Here is a 14,596-nt window from a genome sequence, read left to right as displayed (position 1 = left end):
GCAGTAGGTCAAGTTGGTGAGAGTAGGATAGGTCAGAGATAGAAGGGCAAGATGGCGGCAGTTGGTCAAGTTGGTAAAAGTAGGATAGGTCAGATATAGAGGGGCAAGATGGTGGCAGTAGGTCAAGTTGGTGAGAGTAGGATAGGTCAGAGATAGAGGGGCAAGATGGCGGCAGAAGGTCAAGTTGGTGAGAGTAGGATAGGTCAGAGATAGAGGGGCAAGATGGTGGCAGAAGGTCAAGTTGGTGAGAGTAGGATAGGTCAGAGATAGAAGGGCAAGATGGCGGCAGGAGGTCAAGTTGGTGAGAGTAGGATAGGTCAGAGATAGAGGGGCAAGATGGCGGCAGTAGGTCAAGTTGGTAAGAGTAGGATAGGTCAGAGATAGAGGGGCAAGATGGCGGAAGTAGGTCAAGTTGGTGAGAGTAGGATAGGTCAGAGATAGAGGGGCAAGATGGCGGCAGTAGGTCAAGTTGGTGAGAGTAGGATAGGTCAGAGATAGAGGGGCAAGATGGCGGCAGTAGGTCAAGTTGGTGAGAGTAGGATAGGTCAGAGATAGACGGGCAGGATGGCGGCAGTAGGTCAAGTTGGTGAGAGTAGGATAGGTCAGAGATAGAGGGGCAAGATGGCGGCAGAAGGTCAAGTTGGTGAGAGTAGGATAGGTCAGAGATAGAGGGGCAAGATGGCGGCAGTAGGTCAAGTTGGTGAGAGTAGGATAGGTCAGAGATAAAGGGGCAAGATGGCGGCAGTAGGTCAAGTTGGTGAGAGTAGGATAGGTCAGAGATAGAGGGGCAAGATGGCGGCAGTAGGTCAAGTTGGTAAGAGTAGGATAGGTCAGAGATAGAGGGGCAAGATGGCGGCAGTAGGTCAAGTTGGTGAGAGTAGGATAGGTCAGAGATAGAGGGGCAAGATGGCGGCAGTAGGTCAAGTTGGTGAGAGTAGGATAGGTCAGAGATAGAGGGGCAAGATGGTGGCAGAAGGTCAAGTTGGTGAGAGTAGAATAGGTCAGAGATAGAGGGGCAAGATGGCGGCAGAAGGTCAAGTTGGTGAGAGTAGGATAGGTCAGAGACAGTGGGCAAGATGGTGACAGCAAGGAAGAGTGAAGACAGTATGTCAAGATGGCAATGGTACAGGTTGGCTATACAGGCTCATTAGGGCAAGATGGTATCTGCAGGGCTAGATGGTACCAGTACAACAGTAACCCTTTATACCATAATTTTCAACTTATAGCTATTTATATGTTGTCCCACGAGGGTCTCGTTGACAAAAGTGTGGTCAGATATCAACTGGGAAGGCTGAAAACCCCCCTTATGCTCCTCACCCAATTTTCCAACCTTCCTGATTTTCCAACCTTCTCCTATTGGCTGATAGGAGAATAAGGATCTGCTGGAAACCTTGGGTCAGGAATAGTACAAGAGGATGCTGTTAATGGAGAACTAAAACCCTAAACCATTCACATCACTCCCTGCACCACAAGAGCTTACAATCTAGTTTCCCTGTGAACTGCACATCAATATGGTGCCATTATCATTAGGATCCAGTTGATCTATAAGCGTGTGAGAGGGAACATATAAGATTCCACATGTGCTTGCCGTGTAGCAGGGCCCGGATAGCTGGTAGGGCAGAAATGGAAACACATTACAATTATTAGCCGTTTCCATGTAACTATGGAAAAATCACGGTGACAGTTTGTTATTTAGGGCCCCCGCGTTGGCAGGGAGTAGTCGTGCCCAGCTCCGCTCAAGGTGTTCCCCTCGAGTAACGCGCCAACATGATGCCGTCGCTCTAGCCCCCTCTCCCAGTGCCCACGACCTGCCGGCTTCCATGCTGTGGGAACTGGGATTCTCTTTAAGGAAATCTCTCATCGCACTTCACTAAATTGGGATCATTAACCTTGTATAATAACCAGGAGCCGGCTACAGGGATTAGCTATTGGGCTGTGGGGCCCCCGGCTGCCATGGAGACAAATATTTACTGCAGGTGAATGAGGGCCCTGTGTGTGGGTTTATTCAAGGACTGAGGCAGGTGATAAAATGAGCGTTTCATTACTCTTAATATATAACTGAGCTAATACGTTCGTGCAGGAGCGGCCCCAGCGCGGGGCTAATAAACTCCATTATTTCTCTTGCAGCTCTTGGCAAATTTACCGTTACACTATGTCTCCTCATACGCAATGTTAAGGAGTTGGGGGACCCCTGTCCGATGACCAACTGACTGGCAGTTGGCTGATATGGCCAAGTGTCGCCCAAAGGCAGGGCGGTATTTTTTATAAAAGCACCTGTGGGTCAACAGAAAGGGTTGGTGGGTACACAGGTGTGGTGCCTGGCCCTCATTGGCTGCTGACTAGGGGTGCCATCTTTCCTCTTCTCTTGGCGGGTTGTTGAGTAATGAGTGGGGCAGTGACATTAAAAGCAGTGATTGGCCCAATATGGGGATCATATTGGCAGAGTTTTAAATGGGTTTCAGAACTCTGAAACCCGGACAGGCAGTTCTGGACCAGATAGCCCATGTAAAAACAGGACTGCCCAGCTCAAAATCCAGGGTGGGCCCCCTGCACACACCTCCTTGCTTGCAACCCCGCCCCCCTGCACACTCCTCCTTGCTTGCAACCCCGCCCCCTGCACACACCTCCTTGCTTGCAACCCCGCCCCCCTGCACACACCTCCTTGCTTGCAACCCCGCCCCCCTGCACACACCTCCTTGCTTGCCTGCTATGGGCTGTTATGGGCCGCTATGGGCTGCTATGGGCTGCTATGGGCTGTTATGGGCTGCTATGGGCTGTTATGGGCTGCTATGGGCTGCTATGGGCTGCTATGGGCCGCTACGGGCTGCTATGGGCTGCTATGGGCTGTTATGGGCTGCTATGGGCTGCTATGGGCTGCTATGGGCTGTTATGGGCTGCTATGGGCTGTTATGGGCTGCTATGGGCTGCTATGGGCTGCTATGGGCCGCTACGGGCCGCTACGGGCCGCTACGGGCCGTTATGGGCTGCTATGGGCTGCTATGGGCTGCTATGGGCCGCTACGGGCCGCTACGGGCCGCTACGGGCCGCTATGGGCTGCTATGGGCTGCTATGGGCTGCTATGGGCCGCTACGGGCTGTTATGGGCCGTTATGGGCTGCTATGGGCTGTTATGGGCTGCTATGGGCCGCTACGGGCTGTTATGGGCCGTTATGGGCCGTTATGGGCTGCTATAGGCTACGTAAGGAAATGTAATGCAGTCAAGTTGCCAAACGCCACATGCAGATGTGCTGAGTCCGTGCCAAACTGGAGCTGCCGACTGTAAATCGCTTCCGCTCGGTGCCATATTTCAGAATCCATTCGCCCTATTTGGTATTCAGAGCTGCTCGTTATGACTCGACTACAGAAGCCCCGGGATTGTTGCCATTAAGGAGGAATTAAAGGGATCTCATACCGACTCGGTTACGGATTCAGTCCCTCAGTCCCTGCTTCCCTGTCTCACGTCTCGGAGAGCTTTAATTCAGATGCTACAGGCGACATTTTGTTTCCCCTGTGGCCCCTTCAGACCAATGGGGCAGATGTTGGTTGGGCAGGTTTGATTTTCCCGCCAGATCAAGGACTGGCTCATTAATGCAGTCCTGGCCCTGGGGCCAAACGATTGGATCAGCCCAATAGCACCCACTTTAGGTGGGATATTAATATATGGGCAGCATGTTTTGGAAGTGCATAGTCAGTGCATGGGCATCAGGGCCCCCATTTTGGCCCATAAACAAGATTTTGGGGTGATACAAAGCTTTGCCTTAATAACAGTGGCCACAAAATGGCGGCTGCCTGCTTGCTCTGATTGTGTAATTCCGAGACTGAAGGAAACAAGATGTATATTATTTATATAGTGTAAATAAAGTTTATTTTGCTTGACCAACACAACAGAAAATAATTTGGAGTTATTTCTTAAGGTGACAGGTCCCCTTTAATATTTTGTGCACAACTGATTGGCGCAGGTTGGTTCATTTGTGTGTGACCCCCAGCTTTGTGCATTACCCCTCCAAACCAGTTTGCACATTTGTTTGTTGGATTACACAGATGTTGGATCTAAAGATGTTTTATGCATTACAATATATAAGACTAACCCCCAAGTTAAAGATGTTGTATAATTATAGGTATTGGCCCTTGTGCAGTCGGTATAACCCCCATAGGGCAGATACTGTAGGTATTAGGACCTGTTAGTATAACCCCCATAAGGCAGATGCTGTAGGTATTAGGACCTGTTAGTATAACCCCCATAAGGCAGATACTGTAGGTATTAGGACCTGTTAGTATAACCCCCATAAGGCAGATACTGTAGGTATTAGGACCTGTTAGTATAACCCCCATAAGGCAGATACTGTAGGTATTAGGACCTGTTAGTATAACCCCCATAAGGCAGATACTGTAGGTATTAGGACCTGTTAGTATAACCCCCATAAGGCAGATGCTGTAGGTATTAGGACCTGTTAGTATAACCCCCATAAGGCAGATACTGTAGGTATTAGGACCTGTTAGTATAACCCCCATAAGGCAGATACTGTAGGTATTGGCCCCTGTACAGTCAGTATAACCCCCATAGGGCAGATGCTGTAGGTATTGGCCCCTGTACAGTTGGTATAACCCCCATAGGGCAGATACTGTAGGTATTAGAACCTGTTAGTATAACCCCCATAAGGCAGATACTGTAGGTATTAGGGCCTGTAAGTATAACCCCCATAAGGCAGATACTGTAGGTATTAGGGCCTGTAAGTATAACCCCCATAAGGCAGATACTGTAGGTATTAGGGCCTGTAAGTATAACCCCCATAAGGCAGATACTGTAGGTATTAGGGCCTGTAAGTATAACCCCCATAAGGCAGATACTGTAGGTATTAGGGCCTGTAAGTATAACCCCCATAGGGCAGATACTGTAGGTATTGGCCCCTGTACAGTCGGTATAACCCCCATAGGGCAGATGCTGTAGGTATTGGCCCCTGTACAGTCGGTATAACCCCCATAGGGCAGATACTGTAGGTATTAGGACCTGTTAGTATAACCCCCATAGGGCAGATACTGTAGGTATTAGGACCTGTTAGTATAACCCCCATAAGGCAGATGCTGTAGGTATTAGGGCCTGTAAGTATAACCCCAATAAGGCAGATACTGTAGGTATTAGGGCCTGTAAGTATAACCCCAATAAGGCAGATACTGTAGGTATTAGGGCCTGTAAGTATAACCCCCATAAGGCAGATACTGTAGGTATTAGGGCCTGTAAGTATAACCCCCATAAGGCAGATACTGTAGGTATTAGGACCTGTAAGTATAATCCCCATAAGGCAGATACTGTAGGTATTAGGACCTGTTAGTATAACCAAATCAATGGGTGAAGGCCCCAATGGGGCTCAAGAAGGCTCAATACCTGTCGCCTGGGGGTGGGCTTCTGGCATTGCTAGAAGATCAGGATACCTGTATATGGAACATGTACTGAGAATATGGGAAAGCCAAGCTGCCTTCGGGGGTCTCATCAATAACTTGGGTGAAAGAATTTGTCCTGCCAGCATCATCCAAACCCAGTATGTTATATACTTACCCTAAGATTCCTGTGTTACCCTTATAACTACCCTAACCCAACGGCTGGGATATCTGCCCCGGTCCATTAAGGATGAACGGTGGTAGAAAGGACGTGGCATTGCCAGGGGCGCTGTCTGACTCCGGCTCAGTGGGCACAATGGCTTCTATGCCCCACAATCCCTCTCTCGGGAAGCCCTGGCGTTCCATTCCTGGAATGAGCGGCGTATTGTCCGGTGCCAATTATAACGCAATGGAATTGCTTTCATTTCTCCTAGAGGCTTTTTTATTTCCAGGAAACTGTTCCCAGGTACAATGAGTGATTTATTAACAGAACCCGGGGGAGTATTATACCAGGGCCACACTGGCACCCCTCGTCTGACCCCCCCACCGAGTGTCACACTAAAATTCCCCTGAAGAGCTGAACATCAAGGGCTTGAGCCCAAGTCATGTATAGGATACTATACCCATAGCTGGGCAGGATCAGGGGCATTTTTAATATTCTGGGGTGCCGTTCTACTTGCTGGCAGGGCCCCCTGCCCAGGGACTCAACCAATAGACTAAAGCTGGCCATACACGCTAAGATCTTCTACCAATATCCCCACCTATGGGTGGGCAATATCGGGTTAATTCAGGCTAATTTGGTCATTTGGCCCTGGGGCCAAACGACCGAATTAGAACTATGGGTATAGGCGCAGTCGGTTCGGGAACTGCATCAACGAGCCAATAAGCTGCTGAGTCGGTCTAAGGGACCGATATTGGCAGCTAGAATCGGCCCGTGTATGGCCACCTTAAACATGGTCGGACTGGGGGGGGGTGAAGGGTCCATCGGGGCTCCCGCCGGGCGTGTCCCCTAACCCCCCCCCTCGCAGGGCCCCCCACCTGACGTCCTCCCCCGAGTGCGTAATTTAATGCGTCAGGGGAGGAGCGGTCGGGCAGGGGGAGCGCCGGCAAGGGTGGGGTCTGTGCCACCAGGATTTCTCCCGGTATCTCGCGGGCCCAGTCCAACCCTGACCTTAAAGGTAGCCATACACGTAGCAATCTCAATCCCGTAGCAATTTCAAACCCTCCACTGACGTTCAGGGCTGAATTGTCAGATATGGGGGTAGAAACGATAGAAATTCTACCTCCTTCTGCTGATTCAGCCCTGAACGTAGGTTTTGATCAAAATCTTTTAACCTGGCCAATCGATAAGTCGACCGATATCCACAGGCTGTTGCGATATTGGCCACCTCGTCAAGCCGCCATAAACACAACGAATATCGTACGAAACGAGGTTTCATGTGATATTATCGGTGCGTGTATGGCCGGCTTAATAATTGGGGGGAAGGTCTTTACTAACTGGGGCCCCTTAACTTCTGATGGCAGCCTGCCCATCATCACCCAACAATAGGGTAGGACTGGGCCAGTGGGGCACTGGGAATAACCTGGTGGGCCCCAAAATATTTTTTTTTTTTATAACTTGGGTCAAGTTTCCCTTCAATTCACCTGTGGGCAAGACCATAACCTGAAGTGTATTTCTGTGCATAAAGCCTGAGATTCACAGGTCTTAAAATGCCTGAGTCTTGTCTAACATTCCTGGGCTGCACAAGCTTGTCCTACTGCGGGGGGGGGGGGGGGGGGAGGAGCCTGGGGGGGGGTCACCTGTCAGGATCTGCAGAACAGAGTCCAATGCTGAGAGGTTCTGACTTACGGAAAGGATCCAGCCTCCAAGTCTCTGGTTCCTGGCACCTATACTGTTTCCTTACAGGGATACTAAGGGTTAATTTAGTAAAAACAGAGTTGCTCCGTGCTTTAACCCCCCCACCCTATCACCTAAGAACTTTTGACAGTCTTAAAGGGGTTGTTCACCTTCAAATTAACCTTTTAGTATTCGGAGACAATTTGCAATTGGTCTTTATTTTTTTTATTACATGCAGTTTTCGAATGATTTTGCTTTTTTGTTCAGCAGCTCTCCAGTTTGGAATTTCGCCAGCGATCTGGTTGCTAGGGTCCGATTTAACCCAGCAACAAGGCAGGGACAAGAATATGAATAAGGAAGGGTGTAAATAGAAAGATGAGTAATATAAAGTAACAATAACATTGGAGCCCCACAGAGCAATAGTTGTTTTGGCTGCCGGGGTCAGTGACCCCCATTTGAAAGTCGGAAAAAGTCAGAAGAGGAAGACAAATAATTAAAAGAATAGTAGCACATAAGCAATACTGTAGCTGAACTAAAGCAAAATCCTAAACCAAATCCTTCTGTTTCAAGAGCAAAATAATAAAATAAATAAGACCAATTCCCTAACTGCCCTCACCACCCTGAGACTCCAATAAAGAATGTGGCCAATAAATGGAGCCGGAGATGGCACAGACTGATTTAGGGCAGTTAGTAAGATTTAGGGCAGTTAGTATTGACCTTATGTTGTATCTGCCGTATTTATGCTTTGTGGGTTCCGCAATGAGTGGGAGAGATGACAGTTGTGTTTCGGTATTACTGTTCCGGCAGCGAAACCAACCTCTGGGTTCCTGTACCAGGTAAATACGGGCCCCCAGCGCTCAGTCTGTACTTACGTTTCTGCAGAGTCGGCAGGATGGGGCACAAATACACTCGCTGATGGTTTCTCAGCTGTAAATCTCATGGTTTCACTGTTACTCAGTGATTATGTTTTATGGAACCGAGTGTAGGCGAAAGGACTGTGAGTTTGGTATTGTGGCTCTCACTAAACCCTATAGATTCCTCTGTTATGTTTCCTGGCAAGAACAACACTGCTCTGCATAAAGCTATAGTAGGGAGAGATGGTGCCTATAGTAGCAGTGGGGGGATAATAGCCTCTGGGAAGGGACTGGGGCTGTGGGATAGCAGGTATAGTAGGGAGAGATGGTGCCTATAGTAGCAGTGGGGGGATAATAGCCTCTGGGAAGGGACTGGGGCTGTGGGATAGCAGGTATAGTAGGGAGAGATGGTGCCTATAGTAGCAGTGGGGGATAATAGCCTCTGGGAAGGGACTGGGGCTGTGGGATAGCAGGTATAGTAGGGAGAGATGGTGCCTATAGTAGCAGTGGGGGGATAATAGCCTCTGGGAAGGGACTGGGGCTGTGGGATAGCAGGTATAGTAGGGAGAGATGGTGCCTATAGTAGCAGTGGGGGGATAATAGCCTCTGGGAAGGGACTGGGGCTGTGGGATAGCAGGTATAGTAGGGAGAGATGGTGCCTATAGTAGCAGTGGGATAATAGCCTCTGGGAAGGGACTGGGGCTGTGGGATAGCAGGTATAGTAGGGAGAGATGGTGCCTATAGTAGCAGTGGGGGGATAATAGCCTCTGGGAAGGGACTGGGGCTGTGGGATAGCAGGTATAGTAGGGAGAGATGGTGCCTATAGTAGCAGTGGGGGGATAATAGCCTCTGGGAAGGGACTGGGGCTGTGGGATAGCAGGTATAGTAGGGAGAGATGGTGCCTATAGTAGCAGAGGGATAATAGCCTCTGGGAAGGGACTGGGGCTGTGGGATAGCAGGTATAGTAGGGAGAGATGGTGCCTATAGTAGCAGTGGGGGGATAATAGCCTCTGGGAAGGGACTGGGGCTGTGGGATAGCAGGTATAGTAGGGAGAGATGGTGCCTATAGTAGCAATCCTTGTTATATTTTTGCACTAGTTTTGGGGTGAGCCTATCCTATAAGACATGGTAAGAACTCCTTGTTTCCCTAGATCCCATATTCCCCCAGTGATGAGGACGACAGTGATGATTCTGAAGGTGAAAATCAGGAACTCGCTCAGATAGACAAAGGTAAGGGGGGGGGGTTGTTCTGTGGAACTAAAGGAAGAGATGACAAGATGGCAGTAACACACATATGATACAATGAGTGGACAGGGTATAATAATAATTTATATTTTGACCCACTCAGTGTGTTACATTTGCACTCTTCAGAGCTATTCACTTTTGAGTTAACTTTTAATATGTTATAGAATGGCCTATTCCTAGCAACTTTGCAATTGGTTTTCATTATTTTCTTTTTATAGTTTTTAATTCTTTGCCTTCCTCTTCTGCCTCTTTCCAGCTTTCAAATGGGGGTCACTGACCCAGCAACTATTGCTCTGTGAGGCTACAATCTTATCTCTCCCTACTATACCTGCTATCCCACAGCCCCAGTCCCTTCCCAGAGGCTATTATCCCCCCACTGCTACTATAGGCACCATCTCTCCCTACTATACCTGCTATCCCACAGCCCCAGTCCCTTCCCAGAGGCTATTATCCCCCCACTGCTACTATAGGCACCATCTCTCCCTACTATACCTGCTATCCCACAGCCCCAGTCCCTTCCCAGAGGCTATTATCCCCCCCACTGCTACTATAGGCACCATCTCTCCCTACTATACCTGCTATCCCACAGCCACAATTGTTATTCCTTATCTGTCTATGCAGGCCCTCTACTATTCATATTCCTATCTCTTTAAACCACTGCCTGACTACTAGGGTAAATAAGACCCTAGCAACCAGATAGCTGGAGAGCTGCTGAGCAAAAAGCTAAATTACTGACAAAACATAAAAAATGAAGACCAATTGCATATTGTCTCAGAACATCAATATCTGCATCGTATGTGATTAGGACACACACCCTGACCCATCCAGCTGGCATATGAGCCATACCCAGGCATATGAGCCATACCCAGCCAGGCATATGAGCGATACCCAGGCATATGAGCCGTACCAAGGCATATGAGTGATACCCAGGCATATGAGCGATACCCAGGCATGTGAGCCGTACCCAGGCATATGAGCCATACCCAGCCAGGCATATGAGCGATACCCAGGCATATGAGCCATACCCAGCCAGGCATATGAGCGATACCCAGGCATATGAGCCGTACCAAGGCATATGAGCGATACCCAGGCATATGAGCGATACCCAGGCATGTGAGCCGTACCCAGGCATGTGAGCCGTACCCAGGCATGTGAGCCGTACCCAGGCATATGAGCCGTACCCAGGCATATGAGCCATACCCTGCACCCACACCCCCCCAAACCTCGCCTTTTTCATGTGTTTGTTCTGAATCTGTTTAGTTTGGAGTTTTTAAAATGTAACTTCCCCTTTAACCCAGGAATCGGCCGAGCAGCACACACATACACAGATGTATTGGGGTGCGATCGATTGCCCCGATCTGACGATGCTGTTTGTGTGTTCCCATCAGAGAGAAGACGCAGTTGTATCCTGACCCCATTGGCCACAAACCAGCTGCAGAACCAGGAGAACCAGTGCTGTAAGGTGCGGGCGTTATTCCCGGGACTGGACCGGCACAGCTCGGAGGAGGAGCTGGAGCGGATCAGCAGGGAATTTGCCGCAGAGAAACGCAAGTGGTCCCAGGTGAGCAGGCTGAGCTGCCATACGGACAACACGTCGTCCAGCGACGAGGAGGTGAAGCACCTGTGCGGGGTGGCCTTCCGGCCGGGGGAGCAGGCCGACTCCCTGCGGGGCACCTCCAGCCCGGTCCTGTTCAGCGCCTCCCCGCCCAAGAGACTGCAGCCCCCCGCCCGGAACCCGGCCCCTCGCCCCCTCATATTCACCAGCCTGGGCTCCGGGTTTGAGCAGGCGATGCCGTGCAAAAGGCACAGACAGGGCTGCGGAGACAAGATCGGCCGACCCAGCCTGGACTTGGAAAAGATGCAACAGGTAAGAACCAATCCCCCATAAAGTTGCACTGCCCCACACCACCCTCCCATACAGTCGCACCCCCCTCCCATACAGTCGCACCCCCCTCCCATACAGTCGCACCCCCCTCCCATACAGTCGCACCCCCCCCCATACAGTCGCACCCCCCCCCATACAGTCGCACCCCCCCATATACTGTTGCACTCCCCCCCCATACTGTTGCACTCCCCCCCCATACTGTTGCACTCCCCCCCCATACTGTTGCACTCCCCCCCCCATACTGTTGCACTCCCTGTGTCCCATACAGTCACACTTGGTCAGCCCCATGCAGTTACAGTTGCCCCTCATACAGTCACACTTGCCCCCCCATACGGTCACACTTGCCCCCCATACAGTCACATTTGCCCTCCCATACAGTCACACTTGCCCCCCCCATACAATCACACTTGCCCCCATATAGTCACACTTGCCCCCCCATATAGTCACACTTGCCCCCCATATAGTCACACTTGCCCCCCCATATAGTCACACTTGCCCCCCCCATATAGTCACACTTGCCCCCCCCCATACAGTCACACTTGCCCCCCCATACAGTCACACTTGCCCCCCATACAGTCACACTTGCCCCCCTCATATAGTCACACTTGCCCCCCCATACGGTCACACTTGCCCCCCCATACGGTCACACTTGCCCCCCATACGGTCACACTTGCCCCCCATACGGTCACACTTGCCCCCCATACGGTCACACTTGCCCCCCATACGGTCACACTTGCCCCCCATACAGTCACATTTGCCCTCCCATACAGTCACACTTGCCCCCCCCATACAATCACACTTGCCCCCATATAGTCACACTTGCCCCCCCATATAGTCACACTTGCCCCCCCCATATAGTCACACTTGCCCCCCCCATATAGTCACACTTGCCCCCCCCCATACAGTCACACTTGCCCCCCCATACAGTCACACTTGCCCCCCATACAGTCACACTTGCCCCCCTCATATAGTCACACTTGCCCCCCCATACGGTCACACTTGCCCCCCATACGGTCACACTTGCCCCCCATACGGTCACACTTGCCCCCCATACGGTCACACTTGCCCCCCATACGGTCACACTTGCCCCCCATACTGTCACACTTGCCCCCCATACGGTCACACTTGCCCCCATACGGTCACACTTGCCCCCCATACGGTCACACTTGCCCCCCATACGGTCACACTTGCCCCCCATACGGTCACACTTGCCCCCCATACGGTCACACTTGATCGCCTCCCATACGGTCACACTTGATCACCCCCATACGGTCACACTTGCCCCCCCCATACACTTGCCCCCCATACGGTCACACTTGATCACCCCCATACTGTCACACTTGATCACCCCCATACGGTCACACTTGCCCCCCCATACAGTCACACTTGCCCCCCCTCATACAATCTCACATAATGCCTGGTCCAGTTCTGTCACTTTATATTGTCAGTGTCAACCACTGTAACCATCTGTGTCAGTAAGTTTAGATTGCAAGCTCTACAGGACAGGAATCTCCTCTGACATTTAGCTCTTAATCTTTAATGCAACTGTATTTGTCTGTATTTGTCTGTATTACTGTACTGATCCCTGTTTGTTCTGTTTATTGCCCCGCTGTACAGTGCTGGGTACATAATCAGTGCTATATACGTATATAATACAGTCACTACCCTGCTCCCTACAGTCAGGGCCACGGGGCCACTATAGTGATGGGAAGTGCTAGAATCCTGGGGGGCCCCAAACCCCAGATCAGGAAGGACTTGGGAGCCCCTGCTGCTTTTCTCACAGAACTGAGCTTTCCCATCTGTTCAGCAGATCTGTCCCGGGGTGGATACGCTTCCACTATTGGTTCTACTTGCCCCACTCACTCCTGCCCCCCCGCCCCCGCTCCAACCATAGGGACATTCACCTCAATTAGCAAAAACTTTTTTATTTAACCTTTTTTTCCCCTACAGTTCTCCTATTTTGTAAAGTAAGATCTGGTTTCTAGGCACCCTGACCTTAGCAACCAGGCATTTGTTTAAACATCAGAATGAAAAATGTTTAGGGATTTTGCACCATCTTTTTCTGGTCCCCTGAAAAACTTAAAATGGGGGTTCTAGTGTATTAGTACCCCCACATTGGGCCCCATGCCCCCTCCCCACTGCACTGCTAGCAGTTTAAAGATAACCCAAGTGCTACAAGTACATTTCATCTCCTTGCAGAGTTAGACTGGGGGGTTTGCAGCTGCAGTTGGGGTGGGGGCAGGAGTGCTAAGAGTTAAAATTATAGGGTGGGGTGTTTAGTTCTCTCCTACTAATACCCCTTATTCTTTGATCGGAACGAGTGGTTGGATTTACTGCAGGGAACATGTTCTTGTTTATTTCCCCTTTAAAGCAAATGACCTGGAGTCTGGGAACTAAACTCCCAACGTTCCCAAGGGTTTTAGGTCATTAGAGCAAAGAGTTGATATTTTTGGAAGTGGAAGGATGGCGGCGAAGGGACTATTTTATCTGGCGGCGGAGGCAGGAATGCGAGGGGGGCAATTGTACAGATGGAATTGCAAGTGAATGGCACCAAGGTTCCACAAGATATTAGGAACCGAGATATTAAACTCCCATTCAGTAGAACAGAGACGCTGAAGGCCCATAGATCCAGGGCTTCTAATTCATATAAATAATAGGGCCCCCCCCCCAAGTCCAGACCCCCCATGCAGAAAGGAGAGTCACCATGGAAACATGTGCCCAATCCGGTTTGTGCGCCGTACAAACATTCCCCAATTCTTTTCTTTGCAAGAATCCCAGCTATGTGTGGGGGGCGCAAGCGCCGGGGGGGGGGGGCTATATACATAGTGCGTCAGGCTGAAAAAGCCACAAAAAAGTGCATCAAGTTCAACCCTCACAAAATGATCAGTAATTTAATTACAACATGTTAATTAACCCCCCCCCCCCCCCCAGGGCTGCAAGGCCCATAGGACACTTCAGCTTTTTATTGCAGCCGAGACTGGTCAGTGGGGGCTGCTGGGATTTGTAGGCTCCTATCTGGAGACCCCTCAGTTCTAGGGAACCCAATCTAAGAGACAGATAAATGGGTCCATACGGGTGCAGATGCACCCAGAAAGTGCCATTGTACCCCTTTATTCTAGCAGATGTATGTTGGGGAACCCTAGAACTGCTGCCAGCCTTATGGTAGTTTTAGGGTTCCCCTTGGGCGTTGTGCCCATGGATGAAAAATATGGGGGGTCATTCACAACTGCCCCTGCTGCAAGTGCAACTGGTGGAGAAGTGGAGGCTCCATGGCACCTGGGGGGGCTCCCTAATGTGGGTGGGGAGAGGCGGGTACATTTGTGTGCCCTTCCCACCTACACCTCATGAATACAGAGCTGCCCGGTATCCCTGTATCCATGGGAACAGAGACCTGTGGCAA

The 14,596-nt window shown here is 50.5% G+C and overlaps 1 protein-coding gene across 3 annotated transcripts in view; it reads left to right on the top strand.

Moving 5' to 3' along the window:
• Positions 1-14,596, top strand: part of MGC86483 (uncharacterized protein) — a 54,319-nt gene that overhangs the window by 13,087 nt on the left and 26,636 nt on the right. For 2 of the 3 annotated variants that reach the window (XR_004222622.1, XM_031901503.1), the window contains exons 2-3: positions 9,218-9,296; positions 10,610-11,178. Coding sequence is in view for 2 of the 3 variants with exons in the window: in XM_031901503.1 (XP_031757363.1) it covers positions 9,218-9,296; positions 10,610-11,178 (648 nt within the window). In the remaining variant the exon portion in view is untranslated. 3 annotated transcript variants of the gene reach the window in all.

This window comes from Xenopus tropicalis, chromosome 5, assembly GCF_000004195.4.
Source record: "Xenopus tropicalis strain Nigerian chromosome 5, UCB_Xtro_10.0, whole genome shotgun sequence".
NCBI lineage: Eukaryota > Metazoa > Chordata > Amphibia > Anura > Pipidae > Xenopus > Xenopus tropicalis.
This window is presented reverse-complemented; position numbering and strand designations above follow the sequence as displayed.